Source organism: Phialemonium atrogriseum (assembly GCF_030411735.1).
Source record: "Phialemonium atrogriseum strain 8032-3 unplaced genomic scaffold QBC33scaffold_1, whole genome shotgun sequence".
NCBI classification, from domain to species: domain Eukaryota; kingdom Fungi; phylum Ascomycota; class Sordariomycetes; order Cephalothecales; family Cephalothecaceae; genus Phialemonium; species Phialemonium atrogriseum.
Window position 1 is genome coordinate 1981189 of NW_026848138.1, and position 14178 is coordinate 1995366.

A 14178-nucleotide genomic window follows, 5' to 3' on the forward strand; every position below is an offset into this window, starting at 1 on the left:
AACGAAGAATGAAAATGGAGGGCATTAGAGTAAGTAGGTACAAAGCAACTATACATTACTGTATGCACGACAAGATTTCTTCGCTATGGATGCTTGACAGAAGTGAAAAAGGGGTAAAGACAACTCAATCTGTCCCAGCCACTGCCGCAGGTAGAATCAAAGGTATCATCGTATCAGCCGCTAGCCCGCCAACCATCTCCATCTCCCGCCTAGCTCAGCTCTCATTCTCCTATTATTAGCTACAACGAAGGGTAAGATCCGGGCTTGCCAGGTGCACTTCCTGTCTCGTTACTCATGACTGGCTAGCCAGGTAATCCGCCGCCTACTTCATGTTAGCCAGGGGTCCGTAATACACACAAAAAGCACCAGGGCTTGACGAGGTAAAGCTCACCCTTTCCAGGTTGTAATTGCATTTCTCCAGGGCCAACAACGCATCCCCTCTCGAGTAGCCCATGCTGGTCAGGTTCTTCAGGATTGGGTCATCGTGCTCCCCTTCTTCGCTGAGGGCCCTGCCGGGAGCGGTAGGCCGCGCCGGTTCCTTGGCCGACTCCTTGGCACTCCCATTGAGGTTGGTGGCAGCACCGGGGGGAGAGGGTGAGCTGGCAGGCGGCGCGTCGTCGAGGCTCGCAAAGATGGCGTCCCAGTCGTGGGAATCCGGCGGGTTCGGTGCCTTCTGTGGCTGCGTGGCCCCGGAGCCGGCCCCCGACGGAACTCCCACGGTTGTGCCTCCTCCCGCTGAAGTCGTCGATAGGGACCCAAAGTCGAAACTGCTCTCGGTCCCGAACGCGGCGTTCGTGTTGGCCGAGTCGCTCTTCGCGGCCTGGCTGCGAGGCGGGCTGCTGTCAAACACTGGGTTGAAGTCGTCCAGGCCGGAACGCGAGATGTTTGCAAAATCATCGTCCGCTGAGCCCTCTTTGGCATCCTCCAAACCATCGAAATCGTCATCTGAGTCTTCGAATGCGACCTTGGCGGTGGCCGGTTCAGTCGATGGTGCAGTTGCATTTGATGGCGGGAGAGCTGCAGAGGAGCCAAAGATATCATCGACGTTAGTTCCAGTGGCGTTGGCGGCGTTGTCTTGTGCTGGAGCAGGCGGCAAGGGTTCGTCACTGGGGCGGTGTCACATATTAGCATCCATAGACAGACAGAAGAGAGGTCGCCTGAACGGCATAATTTCATACCTTGTTGTTGGCCGCTCAGTGCCCAGCGTTGAGCTTGTATCGGGTGACGATGGTGCAGATTCAACAGGCAAGGCCTTGGGAAGCGTGGGGGACGAATGTTTCGAAGTAGCCTCGTTCTTCTCAGGCGCCTTGCTTGGCGGCGATGCCGGTGCAAAATCATCATCGAAGCCACCCCGGTCGCTGTCCGACTCCGACTCGTCATCCCGCTCCAGCTCCGAGATGGGAGGGAACTCGGTATTAAACGACGAGAAAGTCTTGTTGGCGTCCACGCTAGGACCCACCGGGCTCTTTGCCTGGGCAGTCTTGAAGCTGGCAAACGCCGACTCAAAGTCCTCCTTGGCCTTTGCCTCATCAGCCGGAGCTGCGCCAAAAAGCGAATTCGCACCATTGCTTGTTGGCACATTTTCGGTCGTCGGCGAAGCAGCATTCTTGGCCACCTCAGATCCGGAACCCGAACCCGAACCCGAACCAAGGCTCTGGCCGGTCTTTACGGCTTCAACAGGTGACGCGGTAAGATTCGTCCGTGCTTCATCTGCGGCAGTCTCTACCTGGCCAAGCCGGCTGGCTGGCGGCGAAACCTGGCGGGATGGTTCCGGGGTCACCGCAAAAGGCAGGTAGTTTGAACTTAGTTGCCTCGAGTCCGGAGCTTGGGGAGGTTCGGCATTAAGGGTCTGCTGTCGGCTCATGTTGGGGCTAGCAGATGCACCAGGTGTCGAGAAAGAGCCGGCGCTACCAGTAGAAGTCCCCGTAGTCTGTGGCTTGAAGGATGTGACCGGAGGTGGCGTACCCGTCGTCGGCCCCCCCGCTGAGAACGACGGGCCAAACACGTCATCGAACGACTTGTCGTTGAACCCCTTCACAGGGGGGGACGCAAAGGCCCCAGCAATGTCAGTGCTGCCAGTCCGGCGGAAGAAGGGGTTATTAGCCGTTGTCGTAGAAAGTGCTGGACTGTTGGCTTGGCCGGGAGGTGGGGAGCCAGAGCTGATCTGTCGGGCCAATTCTTCGTTGCTCTTGGTGAGCTCATCAGCTTCGAGCTTGAGCTTGTCACGCTCGCCTTCGTTCGTGGCGAGCTGCTTCTTGTTGATCGCCACGAGGCCCTTCTGCTGTCGAGCCTCTGACTTGAGCTTCTCGATCTGCGGCTTTAGCTGGGCAATCTCGCCGTTGGCAGCCCGGATACGCTCCTTGAGGCTGGCATTCTCTTGTTGGTCGGCCTGGAGTGCTGTGAACACCTGGCGGTGCTGGTTCTGCAGATCCTGGAGGGTGCCGTCAAGCATGGCAAGTTCGGTTTGGATCTTCTTGGTCTCGTTCCTCGACGCAGTGAGCTGCTGCTCTAGAGCCCGGACATCCTTGGCCTCCTTCTCGTACGCAGCCCTGAGCTGCGCCAGCCGGGTCTCAAAATTCTTCTTCTGTGCACTCGCCCGGTTCAGCTCGTTTTGAGTGGCAGTGCGCTGGCCCTGAACATCTTGCATTTGCTTCGAGAGGGACCCGACCTGGTTCGACAGGTTGGCAAGCTCAGTAGTCTCGTTGGAGAGATTCTTGCTAACTTCGGGGTCATTGTCTCCCAGAAGATCATCTTCCACGATAGCTGGCTGCGGCCCAGATTTCGGCAAGGGTGATGCCGAGCCGTTTGAGCCACCAGTTGCTTGAGGAACGAGGCCCCGACCGAAGGAGGAAGACGGTATAAACGGCTTAAAGCTTGTCCCGGTTGCCGACTGCCTTATCGGCGACGACGGAGTTGGGGGGCTGAAACTGCTTCCAAATGGATCGTTCGTGTTCGATCCACCCGTACCCACAGCGACTTGGGGTGGTGCTGGAGAAGGTGATGAATCGAGACCGAACAGGTCATCGAGCGCAGACGGCTTAGGTTGGGCTACAGGAGGCGGTGGGGCATCAAAGGGCGACGCTACCGTTGGTGGGCGGGCCTGGTTCCGCAGGCTCGGAGGGATCAGGTTCGGTGGTAGAGCCGCGGGCAGAATCGAGGGCCCATCACGCTTGCTCCTCTGTTGCCGGATCAGGTACATTGCAACGGCAAACGTGTCCTTGTTGAGTCGACCCTCAGAGTTGATATCTGCAAGGTCCCAAATCTGGGCGAGGGTGTCTTCGGGCAGGTTCGACTGGCTGAAAAATAGCACGGCTTCCTCTCCTGTGATAAATCCCTTATTGGCCTTATCCAGCTCTGCGTAGAGCTGATCAAACCGGGCCTTGTCGGGAGGCGTGATAAGCCAGTCCCCTGTAGTCTGCTGTGCCAGTGGCGGTCGTCCCAGCGGGCTGCCCGTCCGCATCTGTGCCAGGGCCGCCTGCCCACTCAGTTGTCGGGGTATTGCCGGAATCGGGGGCGTTGCGCTCGTGGGCGATTGCTGTCTCGGAACGGGCCCGGTAACGGATCCACGACGCGTGGCAGCTTCGTACAAGGCAGCCGGGAGGATGTTGGGCAGGCCGCGCAATGTGCCGGTCTTCATGGACGTGAGGAGGTGCATGGCGATGACGAATTCGGTGAGGACCAAAGCGCCCCGTTGCTCCGTGTCGGCAAGCATCCAGATCCGACCCAGGATTTCGTTGGGCAACCCTGACTTCTCGAAGATCTGCTTCGCCTGGTCCCCGGGAAGCATGTTGCCGTTCTGGAGGCCCTGCCGCTCAAATAGGCTCGAGTACTGGGCCACTTTCTCGGGGGTCAATGGCGGGATGCGAATGGGACCGCTGCCAGTGGTTTGGGACTGGAGGCCCGCCGGCGGTGGTGGCGCGATGGGGACGCCGGCTACAGTAAGGCCATCAAATCGGGGAAGCGGTCCTTCTTGTAAGGCGACCGCGGGAGACGGTTCGCGGCCAGCTTGCGCATGGCCTATGAGTCGCAGCACGACGCCAAAGCCAGCGGGGGTGAGGAAGCCTCGGTTCTCCTTGTCGGCGATCTGCCAGATCTGTGGTTTGACGGGACCCTGTTAGTATCGTATCTATGCGTATGGCATCGGTAATAGAATCAACGGCGAATGACAAACCTCTCCCAAAACCCGAGAGTCTAGCCGTGTCTTCTCAAAGAACTTTACGGCCACCTCGCCTGTCACGACTCCCACATTATCCGTGTCGGCCTGACGGAAGAGTTGGCCGTAGACACGCTTCTCGTCTGGTGAGAGGTGCAGGTTCGGAACCCCTGTGCGCAGTTACGTGCGATTAGCTACTATCAGAGATAAAAAGTAGATTGATCCATATAGCTTGTTGCCACGGGGAGACTAACCTGCGTCTGCCGGGGATTCGGAAGCCATGGCTGTAGAGCGACGCTGTTCGCAGGCGAGTTGGTCAAGGACAAGAGACTCTCGTCACAGCCCTGCGACGGCTGGGGAGGATGGCACGAGGAGGTCAAGATTGATTGCAAGAGACGCTGCAACGGAACTATATGTCCTCAAAATGGGGCCAGTTTCGCGAAGTCGATGCAGTGGGAGGGCGGGGAGGGGGGTTGGATTCCTGTTGTTGTTGCTGCTGGTGCATCCGCCTTCGTAAGCTCTCTGGCGTTTTGAAGCCAGCAGCAGACTACTGAGGTGGGTGCGGCCCGTGCTTCGCCCACTGATTGGCCCCACGCGATCCGAGGAGGGATCGTCATATTCAGGGTTCATCACTTTAATAAGTGCAGCCGTTGCTCTTCGCACAAGAAATTCCAAGACATTGGACCTGCATGAAACTCCGAGAGCCTCTTACATCAGGGGTTATGACGCACCTACTCATATCTCATGCCTATCCGCCCTCCTGGTCTTACAACACGGCACTCAAATCAAGTTGTATGGCTGGATATGTCCTCCCTTCCATTTCTCGAAACCACACGGGGTGGCACAGCATCAACCAGGTTCTCCCTTGAATCCTACATGGCCCAGCTACGGGAACCTAGGTAGGTACGGAGTAGACAATACAACTTTCCGAGGTGATCCGCGGAAATGTGGCGTTGTGTGCCAACCAGGGATGTACTGTAGATAGATAATTACCAAAGATTCTCATGGGCTCCATAGAAGCTCTGGCTGTAAATTATCTTGCCTATTTTGGGACCCGATTATCGCATGGATCGTGACGCGTCCAGTTAGTAGAATCAACAGGGCTATCAGGTACGCGTGTACCTTGTTTGTCTGGTCCACGAGTACCCTGTCTGGTCCGCGATTTGTTCTTCTCGAGGGATTAAAATTGGCTATCATCTTCAGTCTAACAAAGAAAACACAAGATTCCGAGGCTTCAGGAGAGGATGCCAATCCTTCCAAGGATAAACTGCCCCGTTATCGAGAAGCTGGCATAACGCAAGACATGACAAAGGGCAGATAACAGTTGGGCATTATCCCTTGGTATGCATGCCATCGGTCCGGTCCCTACTAGGATACCGATCATCGCCCAGCATTGTCGTGACAGGAGACATCAAATGACTCTAGTACTCAGGCTCCAGACCATCGTCACCCTCGATAGAATCGGTGGCAACCTCCTCATAATCGCGCTCAAGGGCAGCAAGATCCTCGCGGGCCTCAGAGAACTCGCCTTCCTCCATACCCTCACCAACGTACCAGTGGACGAACGCACGCTTCGAGTACATAAGGTCGAACTTGGTGGAAAGCGCAGCCCAAGCCTCGGCAATGGCAGTCGTGTTGGAAAGCATGCATCTGTGGTAAAAGGTTAGATTGTGAGGATCGTCAAATCTGGCCACACAACGGAGCAACTTACACAGCACGGTTGACCTTTGCGAGGTCACCATTGGGGACCTGGTGGGGCGGCTGGTAGCAGATACCAAGCTTGAAGCCAGTAGGGCACCAGTCGACGAACTGGATGGTGCGCTTGGTCTTCAGGGTAGCGACGGCGCCGTGGGCGTCCTTGGGGACGACATCACCACGGTACAGCAGACATGTGGCCATGTACTTTCCGTGACGGGGGTCACACTTCACCATCTGGTTGTTGGGCTCGAAGCAGGACATGGTCATCTCCAAGACCGAGTTGGCCTCGTGGGCAGCCTTGGCAGCCGAGACAACCGGGGCATAAGCGACAAGCGGGAAGTGAATGCGAGGATATGGGACCAGGTTGGTTTGGAACTCATTGAGATCGACGTTCAAGGAGCCATCGAAACGGAGGGAGGCGGTGATAGACGAAACAACTAGAGCCTGTTAGAGATATTAATCACAAACACACAAGCAAGAGCACCAACCTTGAGCAATCAGACGGTTGAGGTTCTCGTAGTTGGGGCGCTCGAGACCAAGGTTCCGGCGGCAGATGTCATAGATGGCCTCGTTGTCGACCATGAACGAGCAGTCGGCGTGCTCGAGGGTGGTGTGGGTGGTGAGGATGGAGTTGTAGGGCTCGACAACTGACGTAGCGGTCTGCGGGGCAGGATAGACGCAGAACTCAAGTTTGCTCTTCTTTCCGTAATCGACCGAGAGTCGCTCCATCAGCAGAGCACCGAAACCCGAACCAGTGCCACCACCGAAGGAGTGGAAGACCAAGAAGCCCTGGAGGCCACTGCAGTTGTCGGCAACACGTCGGATCTTGTCCAGGACCTGGTCGATCAACTCCTTGCCAACGGTGTAGTGCCCACGTGCGTAGTTGTTGGAAGCATCCTCCTTTCCAGTGATCATGTGCTCGGGGTGGAACAAGCTCCTGTACGGGCCGGTGCGGACCTCATCGACAACGTTGGGCTCGAGATCGGCGTAAATCGTGCGGGGGACATATTTGCCCTGGCCTGGAGAATCATGTCGGTCAGAACAAGTCACGGCGAGGGTGGCGAACTCGACGCACCAGTCTCAGAGAAGAAAGTGCTGAAGCCCTGGTCTGGTTCAGCGGCCTTGCGTTCCTCGGTGAGGTAACCATCAGGCTGGAATTAAACATGTCAACGGTATATTCGGGGGATACTCGGAGTAAATTTGTCGGGCTTTACCTGAATGCCGTGCTCGAGGCAGTACAGCTAGATTCACGATGATGATTAGTATCCGCAATAAGCCGCGAGGAGCGTGTCTGGGTTCCGGTGGCGGCGGAGAGCTGTTGCCCCGTCGACAGGACGAATATGGGTCTGTAACCTACCTCCCAGCAAGAATTGGCAATTTGGCAACCAGCCTGGCCGACTGGAGGTCAAACGGGTCAGCGGTTGGTCGGACTCGATACAAGGCCATGTCTCACTCCAACGTTGCGGTGAAGGAAACGACGCGTGCCGGAGAGGGAAACTTACCGTTGATGCTGATGATCTCGCGCATGGTAACAGCTGGGTATTCGAAACCGGCAAGAATACGTTTGTAGGATCAGAGAGGGCCGAAGCAGGTCAGAGATAGCCAAAGACAAGGCTGTTATGATGTTGAGAAGTTGAGTTTGAGTTTTTGGCGGAGGCCTGAAGGCAGTAGCAATGTAGGTAGTGGGGGGAAATTTGATAGACAGGGGCCAATTGTAGAGGCTCGAGCTTTGTTGATATTTGGGCACCCAATTAGGAAAGAGACGTGGCGGTAAGCAACCCGTCGCATGGGCCCATTGTGGCTCACACGCGTTGCACAACTGCACAACTGCCGATGGGAGACCACGTGATGATGAGAGGGGATTCAGGAACGTCTTATTGTTGAGATACAGGCCAATGTTCGTTATGTCACCTACAGTCTACATACCTGTCCTTCTCTACTGCAAATTGAGGTGTAATCAAAGTGGTGGCGCTCCTTGTAAGGGGAATGTACCCTCGAATTGAGGATATCCACCATAGATTCATCCATCCATGACTCCCGTCTGAGCGACCCTATCACAGGATCATTATGAGCTCGATCCGCCACCGCTAGTATCAGTAATACCTTGGGCGTCTTGGACTGGTCGTAAGTCGAATTTCGCGGTACAGCGATAACTTGGGATTGCCACTTGGTGATTATTTATGATCGTATCGGGTCGGAGAAAGCAGCCTTTCCACGGCTCGGTGATAAGTAGCCAATCGATATACTCGAGTCCTCCCTTAGGTGAGTTGTCATTTGAGTTGCGTCTCGATAGAGGATGATACCGTGTGTTTTGGTGTTGACTACAAGCTTCCGCCAATATTTTGGTGCGTAATTTCTGCCCATCTGGCTAGAGAATAGACTGCATTCCAGAGATGGAGTCTTAGAGTTCGTTGAACACCAAGTTAGCCAGCCAGGACGATATGTGGGCGTGAAGTGATGCAGGTTCTATTGACCCCCGCTCTCCAAGCCGGAATTGACGGCACAACGTTTCTAACGTCAGCCACGCCTCATTGTTCAAACTGCCATCCGGTCTCGCGTATGTATATAACTTGGTTGCGATTCTGCTCGGGGAAGCATTGGGAGCATTTCTGCTTGGCGATTTGGAAAGACTGGTCATTTGATGCGGCTGTTCTGGCGGAAGGGACTATGAGAGAACTTGCTGAAGGATATGTCCCTGAACCCACACTCTTTCCATATCGCACACGTTTGGTATTTTCCTGCATCAGACTAACAGAGGACAAACGCGAGTATGATAGAGATATATCTCCCGGCCGTGAGATTAGGCGGCGCTTTACTTTAGACCCCCACTCAAGAGAACACTTTGCCCCGTCATGTATCCAGTCTTGCAGAACATTAGGACAACATTGGCAACTTCAGAGGGCGTGCCCAGTCTCCCAACTGGGATGTTCCTCACGTCGCCTGGCGTCCCTTCTACAAACTTCTCATCCGGAATCATGCCCGTCTCCCCGATCATCGCCGGCGCGACATCGTTCACTGTGATCCCATCCTTGGCGTGCTTCAGCGCCAGGTTCTTCATCAAGCCCGTCAAGCCTGCCTTGCTCGCAGCGTAATGACACCCGTTGATTCCCCCGCCATGAGCCGCGATGGACGAGACATAGATGATGCGGCCCCACTTCTGCGAGGCCATATGGGGGATTGCCACCTTGCTGAGGATGAAGGAGGCGCGCAGGTTGACGCCAAGGGTGTAGTCGAACTCCTCAATGGAGATGTCCGCAATGTTTGGGATCCGCTTGCCGTGGCCGGCGTTGGAGACCAGAATGTCCGGGCCCGCTTCGCCGTGGAAATCTTCAAACTCTAGAAAGAGTTTCCGGATGGCCTCCGCGTCCTGCATGTCGACCTTGTGGGTCGAGATCCTAGCGCCGCGCCTGACCGGAACCCCCCTCAGTTCTGCGGCTAAGCTGAAGACGCTATCGTCATTCCGAAAGTAGGTCAACGCAAGAGACACACCCTCGGCCCAGAGTGCTCTTGCGCAGGCTGCTCCGATACTAGATCCGATGTCCTCTTAGTCCGCCGGATCGGGGCGGGGCGTTGTGGACTTACTGACCCTCCCGAGGCCCCTGTTATCAAGGCCAGCCTATCCACAATCTCGCTGTTGGCTTCCAGCATAATGGGCTGTGGCTTTCTTAGTGGTGTATGTCGCCAATAGGGAATGCAGGAGGATTCTTACACGTACAGTTCACAAGCAGACGTAGTCACGCAGTAGCGAGGTAGCACATCTATGTGGGTTCAAAGTTCCAAATGGCTGTCTTGGTGCAGTTAGTGGTTCCTGCCTGATGGAAATGAGGGACCTATTTATCCTTGCCAGGACTGCTTTTGTACCTTAATCAAGACCTGAGACGCATCCCCGGGAAGTCCTCTCGTTTGCGAGGAATAAGGGTACTAAGAATCCTCAGTAATTCTAATTAGAGTTGATAGAGCACGGGCACCTCCGCAGCTCCACATCTCCGATGTCGCTTACCTACCCGGCCCCGCCACTCAGACCGTGCACTCTCCACTCTCCGTTCAATCAACGGAGCCCGGAGCAGGAACGGGCATTAACGGGATTTTACTGCATAACCCACAACCCAAAACGTGAAAGATTATCGAGATAGCCTCAGGGGACCTGTGTGACTCAGAACCCGTCACCGTATCACTTTGCATTCACTCTCCCACCCACCCCACAGTTTCGCCTTGACGTCTATTTAAGCCCAAGGCAAATCTCTTCATCGTCCCAACTTCATACATCCGAACTTGAAGAACTACATTACGAAGCCTCACAACACCTCCAAAGAACCTAAGAAGAGACGAAAGCGAAATCAACAAGCACCCATCTCGCAACATGGGCACTCCATTCATAACCCTCCTCGAACCGCACCCCCTAAAGGGGTACGACGCCCTCGCCCCGCCAACAGCGCAGCCGCCGTCCGTCCCCAAGACCTTCCTGGACGCCATGACGGTGCGCCGCCAGGTCTTCGTGGACGAGCAGCGCGTGCCCATGGAGAACGAGTTCGACGCCGACGACGCCCGCTCCTGCCACTGGGTCGCCTACGCGAGCGTCAACCGGACCATCGAGCCCGAGGTGCGCGACCCCACCACCGGCGAGGTCGTGCGGCCCCGCCGCAGCGAGACCTCCACCGTGCCCGTCGGCACCATCCGCCTCGTCCCCTTCCCCCACCCGCCCCACCCCGTCTCCGGCGGCGTCTACGCCGGCGGCGAGCTCGTCGGCCGCGACTCGGCGCAGTCAGCATCCACCCCGGCCCCGGCCCCCGCCCTCGAGCGGCGGTCCTCACTGGCGCGGCCGTTCCGCATGGACCGCAAGACGGAGATGCACGACGGGCTGGAGCCGTACGTCAAGCTGGGCCGTCTGGCGGTGGTCAAGGAGTTCCGCGGCTACGGCATCGGGCGGCTGCTGGTGCGGACGGCGCTGGCGTGGGCACGCGAGCGCCCGGCCTACTTCATGCCGAGCGTCGCGACCGTGGGGCTGGAGCAGCTGGGCATGGTGCGCAACGGCGCCGTCCCTAAGTGGGAGGGGCTCGTCTGCTGCCACGCCCAGGAGCAGGTCGCCGACGCGTGGGAGAAGCTGGGATTCAAGATCGACAAGGCGATGGGCACCTGGGTCGAGGAGGGGATTGCGCATGTGGGCATGTTCCAGCGGGTCGATGTCAAGCAGACGGACGATAGTTAAGGGGCAACGGAGCGGATGGTCACCTTTGAGGGTTACGGGGACCTGAGACGTCAGGCATTGGACGGCGTTTACTTTCGTGAAGGGGGGATTTCTCTCGTGCAATACGAAGGCATGGAGTTGGGGCTGGTCTGATAGGGAAACGGGAGTTTTTAGGGCCGTAGCATCGTCTGCAAAAGACCCTCGAATCATATGGTCGAGCTGTCTAACGGTTGATGGTTTATGGTTTTTGCTCTAATGTGTCACAAGAGCCCGTTTTATTCTTTGCCTTATTTGACAAGAATGCCTGTGAAAACCGCATCCGCAAGTCCTGAACGCGCAAATGCAACCTTGCAAACATGCCAGAGAAGTGCCCCTTCCATCCCGCCAGTTCCAAGTAACCAACCCAACGAGACCACCGCTTTACCGGTTGCTCTTGGCCACACGCTCCAACTCGTCCTTCTTCTTGATCGCGTACGAGTTGCTGCTTCCCTTGGCAGCGTTGATCAGCTCCTCAGCCAGGCACTCGGCAATGGACTTGACGTTTCGGAACGACGCCTCACGGGCACCGGTGGTGAGCAGGGCAATGGCCTGGTTGACACGGCGGAGAGGGGACACATCGACGGCCTGTCGCCGGACGGTACCGGCGGAGCCAATCCGGGTGCTGTCTTCGCGGGGACCGCAGTTGACGATGGCGTCGACGGCAATCTGGATGGGGTTCTGGTCGGTCATGAGGTGGATCTGGAAGCAGATGTTAGGATCATCGCGCCTTCTTCTTGACTCCAATTGACCGTATCACTCACAATCTCGAACGAGTGCGCAACGATACGGACAGCCATCAGCTTCTTTCCGTTGTTGCGGCCGTGCATCATCAGAGAGTTGGTGAGGCGTTCAATGATGGGGCAGTTGGCCTTCCGGAAGCGCTTGACGGCATATCGGCCAGCGGAGTGAGGGATGTAGACGGGCGACCGGATCTGGATGTAGTCGCTGTTGGACGTGTATCGTTAGCATCTATTGCTTCCGTCTTTTTGGTTCCTGACTGAAGAACTCTCTCCAGCGCGCCAAGTGCACGTTGAAGGAGCCAGAGAAACAGATTCGTTCCGTATTCCCTCTCGGCTCCAATGCATTCTCCCCCCAACTTTGCTTGGCCTGAATCGAAATTCGGACGGGTTCGGGGTGGTAGCCTTACGTCAAGGAGATGTCCCGGATCTCAACGTCCTCATAGCTCCAGCGGTTGAAGAGCTTCACGCTGCCAATTTCGGAAACGATATCCTTGGGCAGGGCCTGGTAGCCCGAGATGGCCTCGACCTCGATTTCGCCGTTGTCAGACATGTTTGCTGAGGAGACACGGGACCGGAGTTATTCGTTGGAGGTTTTTTGATCGAGAGAGGTCGCTTCGATTGAAGTTCTCGAAATTTTTGGTGTGGTCCCGCATTGGCGGGTGGGCAGTGTGGCAGCTGGCGGGCGGTCTAGCCAGTCAGAAATCAATTAGGGCAAGACCTAAGGCTGACCGCCGGCCGGAAAAAAGAAGCGCGTGACTTGTGCGGGAAGAGAAGAGCCACCACCCAGAAAAAACCATCCCACCTTACACCAAACCTCCATCGCCATTCTCGATTCTCGACAGGAAAGAAAATCAAAATGGCGCCCGCAAACACAGGAGCGAAGAAGCAGAAGAAGAAGTGGAGCAAGGGCCGGGGTAAGTGCTGACCCTCGCTTTCTGTGGCCTCCCAACTCTACGGAGACTCAAAACGAGTTGCATCGCGGGACTCGTCGTTGATTGTCGATGCCGGTGACGGATTCGGGCTGACATCACATCCTTACAGTCAAGGACAAGGCCCAGCACGCTGTTCTTCTCGACAAGGCCACTTCCGAAAAGCTCTACAAGGACGTCCAATCTTACCGCCTCGTTACCGTTGCCACTCTCGTCGACAGACTAAAGATCAATGGCTCGCTGGCACGGACATGCCTGAAGGACTTGGAGGAGAAGGGCCAGATCAGGCAGATTGTGGGACACAGCAAGATGAAGATCTACAGTATGTGCTGAGCCGGATAATTATCCTGTGGAAAACGTCCGCGAAACTGACACAACGATAGCTCGTGCCGTTGGCGCCACCGACTAAATCTCTCGACCTGATATGGACATGGAAGTCAATCATTGCGGAGTTGGGATGAAGGTTGCTCGGGGATTCAATGGGAACTCGGAAATGGCTTCGTCTTCATGGGGCTGGGCATGTTACGACTCGATATAGCTCAGGGATTGGAAGAGCTCCAGATCCTTTAGTCTGAATCGCACCACGAAACGACTAGAGAAATAGTTGGTCAAAACCCACCTCGTCCCCGAACAAAGCGGTGATATGGCCTGCCACAGGTGTTTACTCGAGTTGGACGACATTAGAGAATCAATCGGCAGCTCTGCCCAGGACAAGGCAGGACGGTAGCCAGTTCTGCAACCGCATTCCATGGCGAATATGATTTGGACATATGGCCAACCTAATCCTCGCTCCCCTGGACAACCTGGACAAGTGAAACATATTGACAGATGCCCTGCTTGTAGGCCGCGACTCAACGGTCAACCCCCGGCTCATTCCATATAGGCAAGTCAGCTCATCGTCGTATGGATAGGCAAAGCCTCTGGGTCGCAGAGATGTAATAGTCCTGTTCGCGTCTTAGTTGGTTCTTATTCTCATCCATTGGCCACTGTCAGCGCATTGAACATTGAACTGTGATCATTAACCTAGTCCCTTGGCCTCAGTACTGTCCCGGGCTCCAGACGCTGGTCTCAGTCAACTAACGAAACCAGATACCAGATGTAAAGGTCATCAGCTAGATGGGCAGACAGGAGGTGTCCCTGTCAACTAGATTTCTGTGCATTATTGTAACCCAAATATGCGTGCCGTGCCGCTCTTTATGAAACATAAAATTAACAACCCCAGCTCAGGGAGGTATTTTCAGGGCATATGTTTCTCTGAGCAGAGACTAGCTAGAGGTAGGCTCCGAGGCCTCACGGACCTACCGTGGGAAGAAAGGCTGAGAGTTTGGCCACCGGACACAATACGAATATCCAATTACCTAGGTACATACGTTCAGATGATTGGTCTAGACTAGAGAGGGATCAAAGGATGGGTCAGAAAAGAAGGGGAAGTAA

At 55.9% G+C, this 14178-nt stretch overlaps 5 protein-coding genes across 5 annotated transcripts; 2 read left to right on the forward strand and 3 right to left on the reverse strand.

Moving 5' to 3' along the window:
- Nucleotides 1-292: 292 nt before the first annotated feature.
- Nucleotides 293-7378, reverse strand: QBC33DRAFT_575226 (tubulin alpha chain; the record flags this gene model as incomplete). Its single annotated transcript, XM_060430809.1, has 14 exons — nt 293-322; nt 392-1106; nt 1179-1652; nt 1686-4093; nt 4172-4323; nt 4485-4551; nt 4705-4733; nt 5300-5304; nt 5582-5803; nt 5865-6288; nt 6340-6870; nt 6927-7002; nt 7209-7249; nt 7354-7378. The coding sequence occupies 14 exons, from the start codon at nt 7376-7378 to the stop codon at nt 293-295; spliced, it is 5199 nt and encodes a 1732-aa protein (XP_060288980.1).
- A 1198-nt stretch (nt 7379-8576) lies between these two features.
- QBC33DRAFT_29699 (3-oxoacyl-reductase FabG) lies at nt 8577-9836 on the reverse strand. Its single transcript, XM_060423382.1, has 3 exons — nt 9561-9836; nt 9438-9505; nt 8577-9378 (listed from the first exon to the last, which is right to left on the reverse strand). Exons 2-3 carry the CDS (start codon nt 9497-9499, stop codon nt 8664-8666), a joined length of 777 nt encoding a protein of 258 aa, XP_060288981.1. The 5' UTR covers nt 9500-9505; nt 9561-9836; the 3' UTR covers nt 8577-8663.
- On the forward strand, nt 9824-11057 carry QBC33DRAFT_583987 (acyl-CoA N-acyltransferase; the record flags this gene model as incomplete). The annotated part of the gene is made up of 1 exon (XM_060431391.1): nt 9824-11057. The coding sequence occupies exon 1, from the start codon at nt 10212-10214 to the stop codon at nt 11055-11057; it is 846 nt and encodes a 281-aa protein (XP_060288982.1). The 5' UTR covers nt 9824-10211.
- A 399-nt stretch (nt 11058-11456) lies between these two features.
- On the reverse strand, nt 11457-12365 carry QBC33DRAFT_554214 (40S ribosomal protein S5; the record flags this gene model as incomplete). The annotated part of the gene is made up of 3 exons (XM_060429490.1): nt 11457-11774; nt 11837-12020; nt 12223-12365. 3 exons carry the CDS (start codon nt 12363-12365, stop codon nt 11457-11459), a joined length of 645 nt encoding a protein of 214 aa, XP_060288983.1.
- A 196-nt stretch (nt 12366-12561) lies between these two features.
- Nucleotides 12562-13293, forward strand: QBC33DRAFT_29760 (ribosomal protein S25). The gene is made up of 3 exons (XM_060423388.1): nt 12562-12729; nt 12857-13066; nt 13128-13293. Exons 1-3 carry the CDS (start codon nt 12672-12674, stop codon nt 13151-13153), a joined length of 294 nt encoding a protein of 97 aa, XP_060288984.1. The 5' UTR covers nt 12562-12671; the 3' UTR covers nt 13154-13293.
- Nucleotides 13294-14178: the final 885 nt, after the last annotated feature.

Excerpts from the sequence above, each read along its gene's own strand:
- QBC33DRAFT_29699 (XM_060423382.1), bottom strand. The coding sequence starts at position 9,499 with ATGCTGGAAGCCAACAGCGAGATTGTGGATAGGCTGGCCTTGATAACA. Across the intron at positions 9,379-9,437 it reads ATAACAGGGGCCTCGGGAGG|TATCGGAGCAGCCTGCGCAA; the intron begins GTCAGTAAGTCC and ends CATCGGATCTAG.
- QBC33DRAFT_29760 (XM_060423388.1), top strand. The coding sequence starts at position 12,672 with ATGGCGCCCGCAAACACAGGAGCGAAGAAGCAGAAGAAGAAGTGGAGC. Across the intron at positions 12,730-12,856 it reads GAAGTGGAGCAAGGGCCGGG|TCAAGGACAAGGCCCAGCAC; the intron begins GTAAGTGCTGAC and ends ACATCCTTACAG. Across the intron at positions 13,067-13,127 it reads CAGCAAGATGAAGATCTACA|CTCGTGCCGTTGGCGCCACC; the intron begins GTATGTGCTGAG and ends ACACAACGATAG.